The 20,512-nt window shown below is 28.5% G+C and overlaps 2 protein-coding genes across 3 annotated transcripts in view; one reads left to right on the plus strand and one right to left on the minus strand.

The window, feature by feature from the left end:
• Mcm5 (Minichromosome maintenance 5) lies at positions 1 to 13,735 on the plus strand. The gene is made up of 15 exons (XM_071184924.2): positions 1 to 284; positions 1,499 to 1,625; positions 1,706 to 1,834; positions 3,124 to 3,296; positions 3,873 to 4,031; positions 4,766 to 4,847; positions 4,958 to 5,214; positions 5,878 to 5,989; positions 8,160 to 8,228; positions 8,420 to 8,560; positions 9,971 to 10,147; positions 10,235 to 10,347; positions 10,976 to 11,101; positions 12,245 to 12,515; positions 13,553 to 13,735. The coding sequence occupies exons 1-15, from the start codon at positions 127 to 129 to the stop codon at positions 13,652 to 13,654; spliced, it is 2,196 nt and encodes a 731-aa protein (XP_071041025.1). The 5' UTR covers positions 1 to 126; the 3' UTR covers positions 13,655 to 13,735.
• Positions 13,736 to 16,842: 3,107 nt separating this feature from the next.
• The window catches only part of LOC107452191 (uncharacterized), a 43,388-nt gene continuing 39,718 nt past the window's right edge, over positions 16,843 to 20,512 (minus strand). For both annotated transcript variants that reach the window (XM_043048146.3, XM_043048145.3), the window contains exons 7-9: positions 19,532 to 19,697; positions 17,988 to 18,329; positions 16,843 to 17,255 (exon numbers count right to left, since the gene is read on the minus strand). In XM_043048146.3, coding sequence (XP_042904080.2) covers positions 17,024 to 17,255; positions 17,988 to 18,329; positions 19,532 to 19,697 — 740 coding nt within the window. In that variant the 3' untranslated portion in view covers positions 16,843 to 17,023. The remainder of the gene's footprint in view (positions 17,256 to 17,987; positions 18,330 to 19,531; positions 19,698 to 20,512) is intronic.

Here is a 20,512-nt window from a genome sequence, read left to right on the forward strand (position 1 = left end):
AAACCGAAACCGCTGGTAATTCCCGCGCAACTTTTGTCCGCTCTTTTTCTTGAACAACCATAACAAAGTGCTTTCTGTCAAAATATTGCAATATAATAGTTTTAAATTTAATTTTTATCTTAAATAATGGCTGGGTTTGATGAAGGTGGTGTGTTTTACAGTGACAGCTTTTTCTTTGATCAAGGAGATGGTGATGTTCAAAAAACAGATCTTCAACAGGCTAAAAAGAGATTCAAAGATTTCATCAAGCAATTTCAAGAAGAAAACTATGTTTACATATATCGGTAAAATTACATGAACTTTATTTAATCAATGTCATTTGTTTTTGAAGTAAATGCTTCTTTATACATGCTAAACATTGTCGCTGAAATTATCGATATTTTTATATTTGATATAAGCTCTAAATTTTATTTACTATTGCTATGTATTTTATTTTAATGCGTATAAATGAAAATTTTCTTATGTTTTCAACTAATTTGCATAAAATTTTAGCTTTACAAAGAATGAATTAAGTATTGTTTTGGAGAAGCTGTTTTTTTTCTACTTTGAGATAAATTATATTGTTATGGCAGTGAAATTTCAACAGGCATTTTCTACAGGAACATGAGTTATATTATTGATATCAAAACTTTTGTGATATTTCCGCAGGGGTTTGTCTAGGTTTTTCTGAAAGGTACCTATGTAGTAAAAATTTAGACATAATTTGCGAAAATTAAAAATTATCCTATTGAAAAATCAATACAAAAATATGAATTTATTTTTTCTTATGGGATACGAAATTAAAATTTTAAGAAAAGTTTTTCCTAAAGTTGAATTTGTGAAGGTACCTCTAAACAGTAGGAAATTTGGCCTGGACAGACCCCTGTTCTATAATCTAAGACGTCAAATGGATTTCAAACTTGCAAATTTTTATATTTTTGTATCGTGAACTGCTGCAGAATGATTGCTAAGTCTTGACAACTTCTGGGAAGCCGCCCACTAAACACTAAAAAAATCATCTAACTCGAAGTAGATAAACTTTCGTTAAAATTTTTCCTTTAACTAAATTGATTTTTAAAAAATTCTTGAATAAAATAAAAATTAATGTGTATTGAATAAATAATATATTATAATTTCTAAAATGACAAATTCTTATTACAATGTAAATTTTATGCCAATTTTTCTATTTCTTGGGACCCAAAATTTCTCCTGGGCTGCCTGAATTATTCGCGTGAATTAAAATTTTGGTTAGAATTGTTTTTTAATAAGGGTTCTGAAGTTAGACTTTAAATAAGGGTTCAAGTTTTTTTTAGTGTCTCTACCCTGATGCAAAATAAGCTTTTGAATATGTTATTGATGTTACTAAACATTTTGCTATTAACGTGCATTGATAAAAGTTTGGGACTAATCAAATTACTCTGTAAAAGAAACTCTCTATTTTAACTCTCTCCTGCAACTATCTGTATGTTTTTAATTAGTAATTCAGACTTCAGTTTCTTATACAAACTATATTTCACAGTGATCAGCTAAAGCAGCATTATAATATGAAACAGTACTGGTTAGAAATTGCTCTTGAAGATTTGACTGACTTTGATGAACTTCTAGGAGAAAAACTGAACAAACAGCCTGCAGAATATCTTCCTCTGGTAATTTCCAGTTTACTTGATATGTAAATTAATGCTAAAATTGATTAACATGTTTCAATGTATGTTAATTACACTTTCAGTTTGAAGAAGCTGCAAAGGAAGTAGCTGATGAAATCACTCGTCCACGCCCCGAAGGGGAAGAAGAGATTCAAGATATTCAAATAACATTGCGCTCAAATGCAAATCCTTGTTTATTGAGAGAATTAAAGGTAAGTTGAAATTCTTTTTATTTATTATCTAAAATAATATTTATAACTCTATTTCTTCTACAATTTGTGCAACTACAATTTGTGCTCATCATTTGCTTTAAAAAAATTTCTACTTTGAGGGTGAGTTGCAAAATTAGTATTAAGATAAACAAAGGATGTGTAAGATTTCTGTACCATTGGCTATGCTAAGTTTGTCACCGAATATTGCTGACAATCGAGCAATGATACCTGAAAAACAAAACATGAGCATTGTGCTTGTAAACTGCATCACAAAAACCAAGCAAATTCAAAGGGTAAAATTTTTGGCCACTTCAAATCCAGTGTATAAATTATATATATTAATTTTTTACAAGTATAACAATCTGGCAATTAAGCTTCTCAATTGAAGTTATCATGATCAAGTATAAATATGAGAGTATTTTGAAAAGAATTACTCTCTTAGAAATAATTTTTAACATATGTGACGAAAATATGCATGTATATAATGGAAAAATGCATGTCTTTAAAATGCCTGACTTTATTTTAAGCAGATTTCTCGAAAAATGATAAAATTTTAGCTCCTAAATTTTAATTTTGTTACTTTTTGTACATTTTTTTCTAGTTATGAATTTAAGCTATTAGTGGCTGGCTTTTGGCTAATAATTATAATAAATCATGATTAGTGTAAAGTCCAGATTCTCAACAGCTAAAATTTAATCCCTTTTCAATTTAAAGTAGTTTTCTTATTCGATGATAAAAAATACTTCAAAGTCACCATTGAAAAAAAGCTTTTTTTTGAAAACTCAATATTTAACAAAAATAAATAGTAATGATTAAAAACAGTTTTGTAAGCATTTTGAAAAAATATTTCTTTTAAGGTATTAAAGGTTCATTAGAATTCCTGCATTCTTAAGTATTGGAGTGCTATTCTATAAATTTCATTTAAAAATTGATATTTTTAGCTAATATTATTTTTTGTGGATTCTATTACAAGTCTTATTTTTAGAATGTATAATTACAATAGCCTTAGAATAATACAATGAATCTTAAAATGTTTTGCCTATGATCTTAAATTTTTACTGTTATTAAATGATTATAAAAATATAGCCTTTACTTTATTTAACATTGTAGCCTGTTTTAACTATTATAATTAAAGAAAGCTTAAATTTTTAACAGTCAGAATTTATTTTCTACTGTTGCAGTAATGAAATTTATATCTTTTATTTTTGTTTGAATTAATAATTGAAAGCATTTAAATTTTCCACTGTAGTTTTCTTAAGATTTTAATCCAATAATGACTATCTTTTCAGTCTGATCATATATCAAAATTAGTAAAAGTACCTGGGATCATTATTGCTGCTTCTAATGTCCAAGCCAAAGCAACCTGTATCAGCATACAATGTCGTTCCTGTAAAGAAATTGTTCCGAAAATTAAAATCAAACCTGGTCTTGATGGTTATAACTTACCAAGGAGATGCAACACGTAAGTATTGTGTTTTTTTAATATAATTTATACACTGTTTTATGTAGTTATTATAATTTGTGAGTGTAATTTTTTTTTAAAACATCAACATATTAATTATTAAACAATAAACTGAAATTTTAAAATCATGCTTTCTTTTCGTAATTGTTAAACATTATTCTAATTATTAAACATTCTAATTTAAATTAAATATTACTTTGTTGTTTAAACTTTTTTGAAACATTATTGTTTAAAAAAAAAAATGCAAAATTGGAAGTAATATAGTAAATCAAACATAAAGATATCTTTCAAATAGTCAATTTTTTATTCCGATCTGTAACTATGTATGTACAAAGAAACTGCATCACAAGACTCAAGATTGCTTAAATTTATTATTTTATTATTTTAAAAAAAATATCTGTAAGTATCTTTTATTACATATTAACATTGTAGTTTATCAAATAAACTAGTTAGTTTATAAATAGTTAATATGCTTAATATTTGGTTTCCAGCCGAATAGTAAATAATTTTAAACAATGATGCAGCTTCTCAAACTATTATGTATAAATTTTTTACATTTATTTGTATATTTTGCAGTGATCAAACTACAGGGCAGACTCGTTGTCCAGTCGATCCATATTTTATTGTTCCTGATAAATGTGAATGTGTTGATTACCAAATACTCAAAATGCAAGAATCTCCAGATTATGTTCCACATGGGGAAATGCCTCGTCACCTTATGCTTTACTGCGACCGGTAATAAAATCTTTTTCCTTTTTTTAATTCAACAACAGCCATGTATTTTCATTTACCATTAAAGATGTGCTTAAATTTAGTTATAAATTAAGTAATGGTATATCCATATATTTTTTTTTATCAATTTATTAACATCATTTTATAAGGAGGCTTTTATTTTATTAGAACATGCTAATCTTAAGATGGATATTCAGGGTTCTGTCCAGGGCAAATTTACTACCGTTTAGCAGTGCCTTCACAAATTCAACTTTAGGAAAAATGGTAGCTTCACAAAATACTTTTTCTTAAAATTTTTGTATTCCCTAAGAAACGATAAATCCATATTTGTGTGCTGATTTTTTAATGTATTTTTTAATTTTCACAAATTATGTCTAAATTTTCACAAAATAGGTACCTCTCAGAAAAACTTAGACAGATCCCTGATATTATACTTAAATTTAAATTTTCTAAAGTTATGGATTATAACAATAATGGAAAAATTTTTGGATTTCAAATTCAAACTTGTTTTGCATAATTTTATTAGGCTTTTGATTATTATTATTTGAACATCATAATAAAACAATAAATTTTACGATGCTTTTTTACTTTTTTTGAAGTTTATCATTTCTAATTTATTGAAATGATTTTCGTAGCAATGCACTTACTGATAGATATTAAAAATTCATATAAATAAATGAAATTGTGTCTTTTACTAAAATAATTAATGTTATATAATATTTACTTTTTTTATTTAGGAATCTATGTGAAAGAGTTGTTCCTGGAAATAGAGTGACTGTTCTTGGCATATACTCCATTAAAAAAGTTTCACGCTCAAAAGTATGTTATTTCATTTATGAATCTTTCTTAGATAATCATTTCGTTTCAACCTTTATTAAGCAATTTTCTTTTAGTTTTAAGAATTTTGAAGAAATATTTTTGTATTGTAGAAAGGTCAGTCTGAAAAAGCTAATGTTGGAATTCGTAATCCCTACATCCGAGTTGTCGGAATTTCAGTCGTTACCGAAGGCGCTGGGCGTTCTACCGGAATTACCTTCACTTCGGAAGAAGAAGAGACATTTCGATTCCTGGCTAGTAGTCCTAATATTCTTGACCGTATTACCAAGAGTATTGCACCTTCAATTTATGGTTCTGTCGATATCAAGAAAGCTGTTGCTTGTATGTTGTTTGGAGGATCTCGTAAAAGGTAAGTTATTTTTATCTGTTTTAAAACTGCTCAATTAATTTTCTTGTGTCTGATTTATCTCATCACAGACTTCTGACATGAGATTCATTCTGAAATGTTCTTTTTTTTTCCCCTCTGTTTAGTTTTTCTCATCATTTCTTTAATTTTAGGTTTGTGATAAATAACACCACTGCCAAAAATATATTAGTATTCATTTTTCTGAATGTATAATAATAATCAAATTTAATCTTTAAATTTATGGATTGATAAAGACTTAGTCTTTTTTAATATGGTTTATTGAAGGATAACTTATGAATTTTATAAGGAAAACAATTAAGTTGAGGTGTAGATATTATGAAATTAATAGAATTATGATATGAAATAAGTAAAATTTCCCAAGACATATCCTTAGCAAAAAGTCTAATCAAATCATTAATTTTTATGATTTTCTACAAAATTAGGATACCTTGTAACAAATACCATATTAACAAAATTAAAGGTAGACTTTTCACAAAAATTCTTATTATAAACAAAGAAAACATTAAACAACCTTTGTTTAACCTTAATAAAACAAAATATTTCATAACCTTTCTTTCAGCATGTATAAAAACACATTTTAGTTTAATTTAATTTTTATCAAGACAAAGTTAAGTTTAATTTTTTAATAAAGAAAATGTTCTTTAGGATGCCTGATGGTTTGACCAGAAGGGGTGATATAAATATTTTACTTCTTGGTGATCCAGGAACTGCAAAAAGTCAGCTTCTCAAGTTTGTTGAAAAAGTCGCTCCTGTTGGAGTAAGTTTTTATTATTTATCTTCCTATTTTCCTCAATTGTTTATATAATTGTGTTTTTTTGAAGAAAAAAATTCTTATGTTCATTCATTTTATATATTATTTGATGTATTAAAATCTTATCAGTGCTATTCAATAGCTAATTCACATAACATATACAAATTGGCCAACTCTGAGACTTTTGGCCTGAATCTGTGATTTTTGTACCCAAGCTCAGGTCCTCAGGCCACTAGTGTTTGTATTTGAAGGTATTGCATGCAGCTTCTAAAATTCATTCCTCCACATTAGTAATTTTGGATGTCTTTGATATATTCTTAAATCTTTTTTTCCCCTTTTTTGTAGAACATCTTTTTTAAAACATCTGATAAATCAAAAAATAAATAAATAATAAGTAACATTGCTTTTAACAAAGCATATACAAATAATTTCATGTTTGAGATTGGTTCATGCTAAAATAGCTAATTTGAGTAATATTTCAGTTGTTTCATTTTCAAGTACCAAGTTTTTTATTGATAGTTAATCTGTGTTAGGAGAAGTTTTAGGAAAGGATGACTTTGTTTTTACTATTAAGGAAACTTAGTTTTGTGCGAAACTTGAAGACATATGAGAATTTTTTTCATTCTTTTTATAGAATCGATACAACATTGTCTAAAATCAGTAACAGAAAAAGTAATGAAGTTATGCTTGCAGTTGATTGATCAAGTTATGTTGTTTAACCATTTCTCAAAGTGATGCAGCCTGTGATAGATAATTCAGTGTCGTTGCAAAAAATCTAAGGCTAAATTCTGCTTTTCCTTGTCAAAACAAATTTCTGAGGGTTAGTTGCCTTGCTAAGTAAATCAGAAAGAGTTTCAGAAAAGCTTTTATGTAGCATTTTTATAAAATGCTTTTTTAAGGCCACGCATAGACTATTTGAGAAGTGTATCTCCCCGTGCTTTGGGTTGACCATTCTAACCTATAAGTATTAACATTTAGAACCTTAATTCAGCAATAAAACTTCGTTATTAATTACTGAAAATAAATTGTAGTTTTTTTCCTTTCATTATTTAACCTTAAAGAACAGAAAGTACATTGATAATACATTTTCTGTATTTTAAGTTTAAATATTTGAGACAGTTAAATTTCTTTTTATGCTCTTAAAGGTTTATGAAAAATAGTTTTTTTTTTCCGTATTATTTTCGCCTAATTCTAAACCTGAAGTTGCTTTTAACTGGTAAATTTTTGGAGAAACCTTGAAAAAATGTTTTATTGTTGTGAAAAGATTTTGTTGAAGGTTTGCATAAAAGAAAGCTAGTCTTTAGAAACAATTTCTCTAAATAATGTACTGGCAAATTGTTGCTATAAATTTTATTGGTTGCATTGTTAAACTCTTGAAATGTCTGAAACCTTTAATAGAATTTTACTAGATTTCTTGTTTAAAAAATTTCTTCATTGAATAAAAAAAGCATTTAATCCCTCTTTTTTCTGGGAACTCAACATGATGGCAATTAAAAAGTTCAGATATATCTTTATTATTGGGGTTTCGATTTGTAAATTCAATGACTATTAAAAAAATTCGAATATTTGAAAAGCATAATTTTAGCTTTAGAATAATGTAGTGTTCGTAGTTGTTCTGATAAAGTAGATTTTGTCGTGTATGTGTCGTGTCGTAGTTGTTCTGATAAAGTAGATTTTGTCGTGTTATTCTTGATTTTTGCGTCCCTACAGTACTTCCTATTTTCTAAGAATACAAATGCAGATCTTTCAATTCTTCTCTTGAAGATCTTATTTAACTATTTCCGATTCAATTATTTAAGATCTTCATTATTTATTTTATTGACAAGATCTCAGCGGATGAAGGTACCAAGTGACAATCGTAGGGTGTTTTAAAATTTATAAGAGAATGTTTCTAGTGCATTTGATAATATCTAATTGAGATGTAATCTTGGAATGCATATTTTTAGTAACAAATTAAATTAATGCTTATAGTTTTAACGAGTCTTAGGAATTCATAGATCTTTTACTGATTGGAAACTTGCAGAGAAGTAGTGCAAGGCATAAGATTCATTGTCAATGTAGAAACTTTAAAGCTAATTTAGTAAAATTCATTTAAATGTCACAGCTTTCATCCACTTAGTTCATCAAATATTTTAAATGTCTGTTTCTCCCATTATAATTGAGTTTGCATTTTTAGGTTTATACTTCTGGTAAAGGTAGCAGTGCTGCAGGTTTGACAGCATCTGTCATAAGGGATCCTCACTCTGTAAGTATATATATATATTTTTTTTAAAAAAAATTAAAAACGTACACCTAATTTTGCAAATAATAAAAATTGAATGTAGTTAAACTTGCTTGATTGAATGTTTACACATTTTTTTTGTGTGCCTAGTTATAAATCACTACTAATTTTATTAATTTCATAGGAACATGTATTAAATATTGTAATTTTTTTAGAGGAATTTCATCATGGAAGGAGGAGCAATGGTTCTTGCTGATGGTGGTGTCGTTTGTATTGATGAATTTGATAAAATGAGAGAAGATGACAGAGTAGCTATTCATGAAGCTATGGAGCAGCAAACAATTTCCATTGCTAAAGTAATTTTTTTTATATAATTCACTTAGCCTTCTAGTCACATATGTTGATCAAAACAAAGTAAAAAGAATTTCCATCTTATTGCCTTTATTTCTTCTTCCAAGGCCAATTCCGTCCCAAATAGTTTTTGCCATCTGGCCCTACCTGCAGCAATAAGAAGGCTTTTCTAGTTGCCCTTATTTATTATATTAGTCCTCCTCCGCCAAGCCACTTAATTGGTAATTTTCCTTGTTTTCTGTTTCCTGTGATATTTGTAAAAATGAGCTTTTTACTGAGTTTGTATTATCAGGTCGGAATTGATGTCAAAGCCATCTTAGTCTATTGCATTTTATGACTTAGACGATATTATGTTGCTTGTACTTTTGACAAAGATTTAAAAGTTGACTTGATTTCACTGAAAGTCTGCGTTGATCCCTGCAATTAAAAATAAATTAAGCAGGTGTCAATAAAACTATGACTGTAGAACATTTGATTTTCAAATCTATAGCATCACAGTAAATAGGGGTTCTGTCATAACTAGGCCAAGAATAAACTTTGGGAAATGTGTTGTGGTGACATTTCTGTGACACAATATCATTTGTCTTTGGTATTAGTGTATAAAATTTTTACTCACTACTTATATATTAAATCAATATAAGGAATTCTTTCTGGTGTTAAAAAATTCTGTATGTCACTAGCTTTAAGATAGATGTGTGAACACTATTTAAAAATTAGAAGCTATGAAAAATTTTCAGCAAGCAAATTTTACTAAATGCCAAAGAAATTATTATTTCTTAATGAATTGAAATTTTTATTAAAAACTATTAATGAATTTTTGTGATCATGTATCATTTATTCATCTATCAGACATAAGATTCTTTCAGAGATTCAAAATTTCCCTCTTTATCTTGTTTTTCTCGTATTAATTTTTTCTCTCTCTTCCATTTCAAATAAGGTCTCTGCCGAAAAGTTTTTTTTTTTGAATTTTTCTAGATGTATTAGTTAATTGAAAAGTCTGTTTCTTTCCTTATGCCTCATCTATCAGACATAAGATGATTTCAGAGATTCAAAATTTCTTACTTTATCTTGTTTTTCTCTTATTAATTTTTTCTAGATGTATTAGTTAATTGAAAAGTCTGTTTCTTTCCTCATGCCAATGTCATTTTGTTATGTGGCTGCCTTATTAGAAAATTCTTTGGTATTTCCTAATCGGCCAGATATTTTTATTATTTTTTGTAAACTCATTACTATCAGCCTGCATGCTTTTAGGCTAAATAGGAAATATTAAAGTTACAAGTTTCTCATTTTAACTGTAGTTTTTATAACCTGTTTCACCAAATCTTAAATATTTAAAATGAACGAAAACAACATCAATAGCTCTAAATATTCCTTTAAAAAAAATTACATGTTTTCAATTTTTTTTTTCTTTACAGGCAGGAATTACCACAACCCTAAACTCAAGGTGTGCAGTATTTGCTGCAGCAAACAGTGTTTTTGGCAGATGGGATGAAAGCAAAGCTGAAGCTAATATTGATTTTATGCCTACAATCTTATCAAGATTTGATATGATTTTCATTGTGAAGGATGATCATGATGAAAAGAAAGATAGTGTACTTAAATTTATTTGGAAACATTCATTAATTTTTTTATTTACTGATTGATTCTAAGATTCTTTAATTTCTTTTATCTTTTTGTAGACTTTAGCTAAGCATGTGATGGCCTTACATATGAATGCTTTACAAGCTACAGAAGAGGTGGAAGGTGAATTGAGCCTCAGCACATTGAAGAAATACATTGCTTATTGTCGAATGTGAGTTTTTATTTACATTTGGTTTAGAAAATAAAACAGTTTCATATTAAACTTTTCTTTTTAAAACTATATTAAAATTTTCAATTTATTAAGATCAAGGTAATTCAATTTAATAATAATAAAATTTTCTTTAATTATTTCGAAAAGTAGGAACCATTAATTAATGTTGTTTTGGTAATTGTAAACAACATAGTTAATAAGTGTTATTTATGCTAATATTCATAATAGGTGTTTTAAATTTCTGGGTTTTTAATATTTTCCTTTTTCAATAGTGTTAAAAAACATAAAAATTACATATTTAATATTAGATCATGTATAAATATTTGTCATACTTATTTTTCTATTTAAAAATAGTTGTTTAAACCTGCTAAATAAGTTACATATAAATAGAGTATCAAGAAATATTTAAGCCATAATGATAAAATGTTAACTGAAAGTTTTTTTAGTAAACAGTGTAATACATTTCTGTTTTGTTTGTATGTACAATGACGTTTAAACACTTTTGTTTTTCTACTGGTTTGTTTTCAGAAAAGTTAGTTGGTTTATCTAATTTTAAATATTTGGTACATTAAAAATTAAACTAATTACTAATGAAATATTAATAACTTTAATTTCTTCAATGTATTAGGAGATGTGGTCCTCGTCTATCCAATGAGGCTGCTGATAAGTTGAAAAATTATTATCTTTTTATGCGTAGTAGTAGCAAAGAGCATCAAGGAATGGAGAAAAAGTCAAATATTCCAATTACTGTAAGGTAAATGCAAATGATTATTATTATTTTTGACAACAAAAATTTATTAAGATATTTGTGATAAGTTTGTTGGGTTATTCCAAGTTGTAACTAAAAAATTTAATTAAACCTACTAATAATTAAACAATATCCAAGTTAAAATAACAGTAGAACTAAAATTAAATTGGAACTATAATTAAAACGGAACTTTACTTAACTAAATGAACTCTTTCAATTATAACTTGGTCAAATAATTAAACCAAGTTATAATTTAAATAGTTCTTGTCACGGTTGACATTTGTTGTTATTAATTTACGTCGCACTAGAGCTGCACAATGGGCTATTAATGACGGTCTGGAAAACATCCCGGAGGATGATCCGAAGACATGCCATCACAATTTTGATCCTCTGCGGAGGGGAGGCACTCCCGGTTCGGTAGCCCGACGACCTGCGCCCGAAGTCAAGCACTTTACGGTAGCACAGTTTAACGAGGACCTGATACCGTACACCCTCGGTCCCTACGTAGACTGATCCAAGTGGTCACCCACTCGCACACTGACCGCAGCCAGTGATGCTTGACTTCGGTGATCTGCTGGGAACCGTGTCTTAACGATCAGTCCACTGCGGGACCAGGGTTGACATTTAAATCCTATTATTTAAACAGACTATAAATTTTTAAATCTGTATAATATATTATTCAGATAAACAGTTTATAAGATATAACATATTATTCAAAGGTGTCGATTAAACTGAGGTTTCGTTTGTCTGTTTTATCTGAGTCTTTCATATTTATGTATTGTATATTATTTTAATATAATCTTATTTAAATGAAACTTTGTTACCAACATTTTATTATTCTTAAATAATTTAGGTAATTTTACTTAAAATTGCTTTAGTAAAAATTTGATACTTCTCATCTAGCAACTAATTTTATATGTTTCACTTAAATAAAAGTATCACTAGTTAATAAATTTGCTACCCACAAAATATTCATTTTTGTTTGTTTTTTCCTTTTTTTGCCACATTATCCCTTTAGACATAAATATTATATTAGATTTTATATTGAAGCGTTTTTAGTTTTGATGTAAAATGGCATCTTTATGAGAATGGCAGTTATAACTTTTATATTGCTGTAAAAGTAGTTAATTCTCTTCATAAAATATTTAGACAACTTGAAGCTATTGTCAGAATATCAGAAGCTCTTGCAAAAATGGAACTTCAACCATTTGCTACAGAACGCCATGTCGATGAAGCCATGCGTCTTTTCCAAGTATCAACTTTAGATGCTGCCCATTCTGGTGATTTAGCTGGTGCTGAAGGATTTACAACTGAAGAAGAGCATCAAATGCTACTTCGCATTGAGAAACAACTTAAAAAACGGTTTGCTATTGGCTCTCAAGTTTCGGAATTCAGCATAGTTCAAGATTTCTTGAAACAAGTAAGTATAAATATATGTATTTTTTTAAACAATTTACTAGTATTTAAATATTGTAGATATAGCTCTAGCACAGTAGTTAAGGCACTGAGCTGTAATAAAGAACTAAGATTTTTACCCCCCCCCCCCTTTAGTGAAAAGGTATACTAAAAAGAGGGTACTAAAATTAATAGATTCATTAAGAATTTTTGAAGACATTCATATTGCTTTGAAAAAAAGTAGGCTGGGAAAAATTTGTCTGTTATTAAAAAATAACCTTGTCTAAGTATTTACATTTATTTTTTCTTTAATTTTCAATAAAAATGAATTCTTTGTACAAAAGAAAAATGTTAAAATACATTCAAAATTTTGGTCTTTTTAGCATCAAAAAAAACTTTTAAAGGAAATGTGTCCTTAAGACCTGGTTTCTTAGGACAAGCGCCTTATCTGGGCGTCATAGGGAAGTTGTTGTACAGCTGACTCCAACAAAATACTGTTTTGTTAGCTCAGCGTGAGCAGTCGGTCCAACGCAGACAGTATCTTGCATTGCGCTTGCGTTAATAACCTAAACAAATATTTATTTTGAATTTGTATTGATTTTATTATTGTTGACCAGTGCTTTAGAGAACAAATAATGACTTTGTCCAAGGAAAAACATATTATAACTGAGCTACATGAAGAAGAAGCTATGTTTAATGTTAAAAATCAAAATCTTGGCTGATTTTAATGTTCTGTTGGATGTTGTCTGCCATTGCTTCTGTAGTTAACCTTCCATTGTAATTCAACTGCAGTTGATTCGGACGTCAGTCTTCGTTCAATGGCGTATGCTGTCTAACTTACAAATTGACCAATCAGGGGTTAGCGCTAGCTTCAAGCTGATGTTTTGTAACGCTGACCTGTCCTAAGAAACCAGGCCTTTAGTGGGCATTGACCATGTTTGCTATCGCTCACCATCGAATATCTTAATAAACTTTTAAGCAAATAAATGTTTGAAAAAACTTTCTATTAGTAATCATAATGGTTTTACTTATTGTTGCTTATAATTTTTTTTTTATTTTAAGAAATATCCTGAAAGGGCCATTTACAAGGTTCTTTATCTTATGATAAGAAGAGGAGAACTTCAACATAGAATGCAAAGAAAAATGTTGTACAGAATTAAATAAATACCAACTGAACTTTTTATTCAATTCCTTCTTTTATATTTGTGTTGTATACTTTGTAAAATAAAATTTGTGTTTTGATAACATGCTTATTGTATTTTTTTAAAAATAAATCTCAAGCGGTGAATATATACTATCACTATTTTTAGATCTTTTGGTAAAATACAAAATTAAAAATGTATATAATGAATATGCCTGTCTTTATTTAATTTGATAAAAGTCAAATGGTACAAAATATTTCTTAAATAAAATTGATTTCTGTATCAGTACTCACAGATTGCTGATTACCTATATGCAGTAACAAAAACAAAAATGCTATTACTTAATTTAAGAAATGAAGAGTTTCTTTGTGCGACGTTATTCAGGAATTTTGCAGTCTGAATAAATGTAATATAAAATGGCAATATCGTGACAAACCCAAATGTAGATGCCAAATAGTATTTGTAACAGTTGGGCTGTAAAGTTCGTAGGCTAAAATAGAAAAAAAAAAATTTGTTGATAAAATCCCATTTTATTATTCAATATAGTTTCCTTCAAAGGCGATACAACGATTATAGCTGTCATATGATTTTTCGATATCATTTTTATAGTACGATTTGTCTTGAGCCTCAAAACAGACCTTTGTTTCGGTGATTACTTCTTCATCGGCGCCAAATTTCTTTTTAGCAAGCATTCTCTTGAGGTCTGAAAGCAGGAAAAAGTCACTGGGAACCAGACCTGGAGAATACGGTGGATGCGGAAGCAATTCGAAGACCAATTCATATAATTTTGCCATCATTTTCTTTAACTTGTGACACGGTGCATTGTCTTGATGAAACAGCACTTTCTTCTTCAAATGAGGCCGTTTTTCTGCAATTTAGTAGTTCAAACGCTCCAATAACGCTATGTAATAGTCGCTGTTGATGGTTTTTCCTTTTTCAAGATAGTCAATGAATATTATACCATGAGCATCCCAAAATACTGAAGCCATAACTTTGCCAACTGACTGTTGCACCTTTCCACGCTTTGGAGTTGGTTCGTCTCGTGCAGTTCACTCGGCTGAACTCCGGTGTGAAATTATGGAGCCATGTTTCACCCATTGTCCCATATTGACGCATAAATTCAGGTTTATTATGATTAAACAGCTTCAAAGACAGCTCAGAATCATCAATTCGCTGTTGTTTTTGTCCAATTGGGAGCCCGTGCGGCACCTACTTTGCCTAGAGCAGTGATTCTCAACCTTTTTTTCGTTGCGGCACACTTTTAACGATTTCGAAATTTGACGGCACACAATGAAAAAAATTAGATTAAAATTTGTTTAATTACCTATTTTACACTGTGTTAAACAGTTTGTGATAATAATTTTGAATGTGAAATAAAGTCATATGTACTACAAAAGCACGTTTATTAGGGGATTAATTATTTCTTTCGACCAATTTTTTATTAGTAACAGTTATTTATTTTTTTGCTAGTTATTAATTGTTAGCTTGTTTTCTATAGTTATTAACTGTTAGTTTTTTTTGCATTAACTGTTATTTTTTTGTGATTTCTTGTTAACTAGTTTTTTTTGCTAATTATTAATTGTTAGCTTAATTTTTGTTGTTATTCTTTGTTAATTTGTTTTTGATATATTTGTTTTTTTTTGGTTATCCTTTGTTAATTTGTTTATTAATTGTATAGCTTACTTTAATGATTAGCTCTTACAACATTTTTTTAAAATTATGTGTCATATACAATTTAGACACTTCCATTTTATTTTAAGATTGTTAGAGACAACACAATCGCCGACAAAGATGTTCACGTGGTTAAAGCGTGGAAAAATTATAAAAAGTATATATATATATATATATATATATATATATATATATATAATATACACTTTTCTTTAATTTAAACTTTACTCTTAATTAAAAAAAAGCATTATAATTTTTACTGTATCATTTCTAATATTTGACGGCACATTTTAAGAATTTGGCGGCACAGTGGTTGAGAATCACTGGCCTAGAGCTTTCGGATACCCAAATATTCATTCACGATATGTTCAACACGTTCTTTTGAGTCTCAGATATTTTGATCAACTTCACTTTACGGTAATCAAAAGTTATTTTGTGGACTTTTTTTATGTTTTCGTCGGTAACAGCCTCTTTGGGGTGACTACTGTGTGCATCGTCGTGGGTGCTCATTGCTCCTCGTTTAAACTTAGCAAACCACTTTTAAATGGTTGATTTTCTGGTACAGAGTCCGAATAATGTTTCCCATGCCAAGTCTTGGCTTCAAGAGTATTTTTTTCGCTAAAAAGCAATGCTTTAAAAACACACGAAATTCTTTTTTATCCATTGTTTTTAAACTAACAAAAGTTGCGTCACTAAAAATACTATATCTCACTAACTAATAGTCCGACAGCTGTCAAATTTATACACGTGTCTTTCAAAGGTTAGAACTAACTAAAAATCATATTTATTTAATCATCGTTGCCCCATCTATGTGTCAGCCTACGAACTTTTCAGCCCAACTGTTAATTACCAATGTTCAGAGTAGGTGAAATTTTTTTATTTCCATCCCTTGCAATTTCAAGTTGGCAATGGCATTTTCTACAGGGTGCGTCGCATTTTTAAAAAGTGCTTATTTCATTAGGTGTTTTTTAAAAATGCTTGTTTTTCCCTTTTCCAAAATGAGATTTTTCCTTTACCATGTTGATTTTTGCTACGAATTATGCAGAAAGACATTATTCTATTCAACGTTTTCACAATTAATTGAACCCCAATCTATTTCGGCGTATCGTCAGTCCTTAGCGAATTAAAACGCCATTTGATTTACATGATTCAAAAATTTTGACAGTTGTCAAAAATAATGCTGAAGTTTTTTTTTTTTTTTTTTGACATGACGTTTACAACCGTCAATTGTCAAAAACTCTCCAATCCTACATAATTTCCTATTAACAAGCACTTAACTCAAAAAATCTACTTATTGAAAACAAATTTTCTCAATTAAATGACTAATTAATATGCAGCACTGTTATATTTATGTAGTCTATGAAACTATTTCTAATAATTGATAGTGCACAACACTCTATAAATTAGATTGATTGCCATGCCAGAAATCCTAATTTAAGTAATAACTAGGCCAGAAGTTCATTATTATATTACATGAAATAAACTAAACTGTTTTAGATAGTTTATGTTAATTTAAACACAGTAGTGAATACTCAAATATTTTTTAAATCATTTTATTTACAGTTTTATTCTATTTTGAAATACATAATTGACTGGAAAAATGAACACTACAAAAATTATTTTATAATAAAAATTTCTGGGTGGTATTTAAAAGTTGAATTATAAACAATATAGTTTGCTACTAGTGCAGTTTTTAAAATTGAATAAAAAATCTATAATTTTATTTACCGATACAAAACCTCTGAAAGACAACATCTAAAATATCTTCAACTCTAACTCGTCCAGTTATTTTACCTAATTCATTCATAGCATTTCTTAAATAGTCAGCTGCTATAGCTATGTCCATTTCTATAGCATTTTCATATTCAATTATATACTGAAGGCACTTTTCTAAATGGTGTCTGTGACGTTGTTGTGTTATGGCTGGTTCTTCTCCTGAATGACTGCAGCATCTAATGAATAAATTAATTTATATTTAAATGAATAAAATCTAAAAAGTGACATTTAAATAAATTGTGAGTAATATGATGACAAAAGTTATGGAGTAGTACATTCATTAAAAAATGGCATTAATTGTTTTTTTTTAAATATTTTTTAAAACTTTTAGATTATATCAAATGCTTGTTCCATCAACTCTTGTTCTCTTTTAATTGCTTTTTTGATGAAGTTGAAAGTGTTAGATTCTTTAAAAGTAAAATTCATTTTGCGTGTTGCTGCATAAGCAAACTACAATCATTTACTTAATGACTTTTTAGCAAAACATTGAAATGAACTAAATGTTACTCATTTGTATTAATGAATGTCATAATAGGACAGATGTGTCAAAATTAAGAGGCTCAATAGAAGATTTAGGTAAAACTGCTAGAACAGGGTGCATAGTGTTTTGAAAAAGTGCTTAAAGGTGCTTATTTTCGATTTTCATTTTTTAAAAGCCCTTAAAGGTGCTTTTTTCATTGGGTGTTTTTAAAAAGTGCTTAATTTTCCCTTTTCTAAAATGAGATTTTTCCTTTGTCATGTTGCACTTAATAGTTGCTTTTTTAGCTTTTTCAGGCAAAAAAAGTCGCCATAGTGACATAAGGCTGAAAATAGTAGCAAATAGTCGCATTTTAGTAGTCTGTGGCAACCCTGTATAGTCAGTACTGACTGTCATAATTTTAAAAAAATAATTAAAATTAAATACATACATTTCTTTTATGCTGTTAGAAAAAAGTTTCACAAATGTCTCCATTCCATTCCCATCAGTACAAGATACGGAACAAGCTAAAGGAACAGATTCTTCAATTTCTGAAATTACTTGTAAGTCATCAGGTTTTAACAGATCTCTTTTATTTAGTAATATAAAAACACTGGGACAGCTTTTCTTATCTGATAACCCATCTAAATAATTTTCTTTTACAAAGTCAATACCAAGCTCTTTAGTTAGTAGATAATTTTTAAAATCTTTCTCAATTCCAGAATATGATTTATAAAGAGCTACTGCTGTCTCGGCTTCTACGATGAAAAGTAATAAATCAGCCTTAGAAGATCTGAAAAAAAAAAAGAAAATTTCAAGTTAGTCATTATCTAAAATAGAATAAATTAATAGGAATAAAAAATCAAATATTCAGATGCGTTAAAAAAAATTCCTTTACTAGGAAAGTTTTTGAATGTTTAAACATAAGAATTGTCTAGCTAACTGGTATTTTTTTATATATACATATAATTCTCTTTTTTTAAAACAAACTAAAAAATTTAAATTGTTCGTTTTTTTTGCCGTGGCTACACATTTATTAAATTCGAAAAAGATATTCAAATTCATATTAAATATTCAAAAAAGTTGTTCATAAAATAATCTGTATTTCATGAACTATCTCAGACCTGCTATCATCTCCAGCAAAAAGCCAGACATCCCCCCCCCCCCCCAACATTCAAGTGGTAGCAAAGTTTATTTTTAAATAATTTTGATCACCACATCATTTAAACTTATATATAAAAGACATAATAAGCATATTGTTAAGTGCAGGTGACATTTTAAAGCATTTGCTTACTTGTATCTACTAACTCTAATGATAGTAGAAAACTAGACTTTCTGGGTTCGCAGCTTTGCTAACAGTATAAAATCAAAATATTACTTAAATGAGATTATTTTAACATTGATGAGATAATTTTGACGTAATAGATCCTTATTATGTTTCGGACAGACAATATATCAAAAGATAAATCATTGATTCAAAACTAGCAATCAAAATCTTTTAGAAGAAGCAACCACTAACTTCCGTAATGTTACAAAATGTTAAAATTGGCATTGTGAAATTTAGGTACAAATAACCAAATTTGAGAGGTACTTAAACTTGCTCGTAAAGAAATGCCACAAACATGGTTCTGTTTGATTAACTGCATTTGGCAAAATACTAAAATTTTTTCGTTTTTTTTTTTTTTTATTATGAACGAATTTAACATGACATAATTTGCAATTTCGTCAAATAAATTAAACTGAGTAAAATTTTTTGATAGGTAGACCCAATTATAAAAGAGACATTCATAGAATGCAGAGATGCCAACTGCTCCGGATACGCCAAAATAATGAAGAAAAAAAAAAACGGTAAATAACTACAAAGTAAATTTTGCAAATATTTGACTATTTTTAATATTGATTACAAATAAAATAAAATTATATCATTAAAAATGTTGTACTTAACATAAATTTTTATACATATGATGGTTTTAGATTTGAAATGAATTATTTTACCTATCTTTTGCTCTTCGAACACCTTCTTCTTCGACTGAGTTGCATGTTTCCCTAATGCCTGCTGTATCACATAAGCTAACTAAATAACCTCCAAGATTAAGTGATGATTCAATTATGTCTCGAGTGGTTCCAGCATGAGATGATACTATGGCAATATCTCTCTTACCTAATCACATTGTAAAATTGCACTATAATAACAATAGCAAAAATAAGCAATATAAAAATTGAATGTAAGAAAACTAATTTAATATTGCTTTTCATGAAAAGTATGGTTTTTCAAATAAAAAAGGTGTTCTGAAATCAGTGCGATTTGAATCTTTGTGTTATTCAGGGTTTATTGTGAGCCCAACTCCAAAATCCTGAAAATTTCTTGAGTAAAATCATTAATGACGGGTTTCAAAAAATTGATGACTTAATAAATTTAAATCATTGATATTTTCAAAATATGAAATTCTAAATAAATTATAAACAGCATAATTTAAATGAATAATTATTGTGTAAGTTTATTTTTATCTCTAATCACATTAATTATTCTACCAGAGAAAATATTTACAAATGAAAGAGATGCCAAGTATAAATTCTAGTTCTAATATTTTTAAATAAAATATACAAGAATTTTTATACATAAATGAGATTGATGATTTCTTGAAACTTCTGGACCTTGGATTTCCGGATCGCAGTGAGCTAAAAATCCGGAAATCTGGATTTTTTCCGGAGTGCCATCATCTCTGGTTATTTGTGTTATAAAATGTCAACAAGATGAAAAGAAGCTCATGAATAAATATTATTAAAATTAAAGCACAACGCAAAAGATAATTGCATTTTTAATAATGAGCAACATTTTGAACATTGCTGTGTTACTTCCTAGTCATATCATCAGTGGCGTATCTAGGGTATGGCAGGTATGGCGAGAGCCATGGGCGCAATATTTGAAAAGGGCGCAATATTTGAAAAGGGCGCAAAATCAACCAACACCAACGT

This window comes from Parasteatoda tepidariorum, chromosome 5, assembly GCF_982258835.1.
Source record: "Parasteatoda tepidariorum strain Cologne lab strain chromosome 5, Ptep-v5.0, whole genome shotgun sequence".
NCBI classification, from domain to species: Eukaryota; Metazoa; Arthropoda; class Arachnida; order Araneae; family Theridiidae; genus Parasteatoda; species Parasteatoda tepidariorum.

Bases quoted from the DNA above. Each gene is read 5' to 3' on its own strand.
- Mcm5 (XM_071184924.2), top strand. From the start codon at position 127: ATGGCTGGGTTTGATGAAGGTGGTGTGTTTTACAGTGACAGCTTTTTC. The intron at 5,215-5,877 runs GTAAGTTATTTT...AATGTTCTTTAG, and splicing joins TTTGGAGGATCTCGTAAAAG to GATGCCTGATGGTTTGACCA. The intron at 10,148-10,234 runs GTACTTAAATTT...ATCTTTTTGTAG, and splicing joins ATGATGAAAAGAAAGATAGT to ACTTTAGCTAAGCATGTGAT.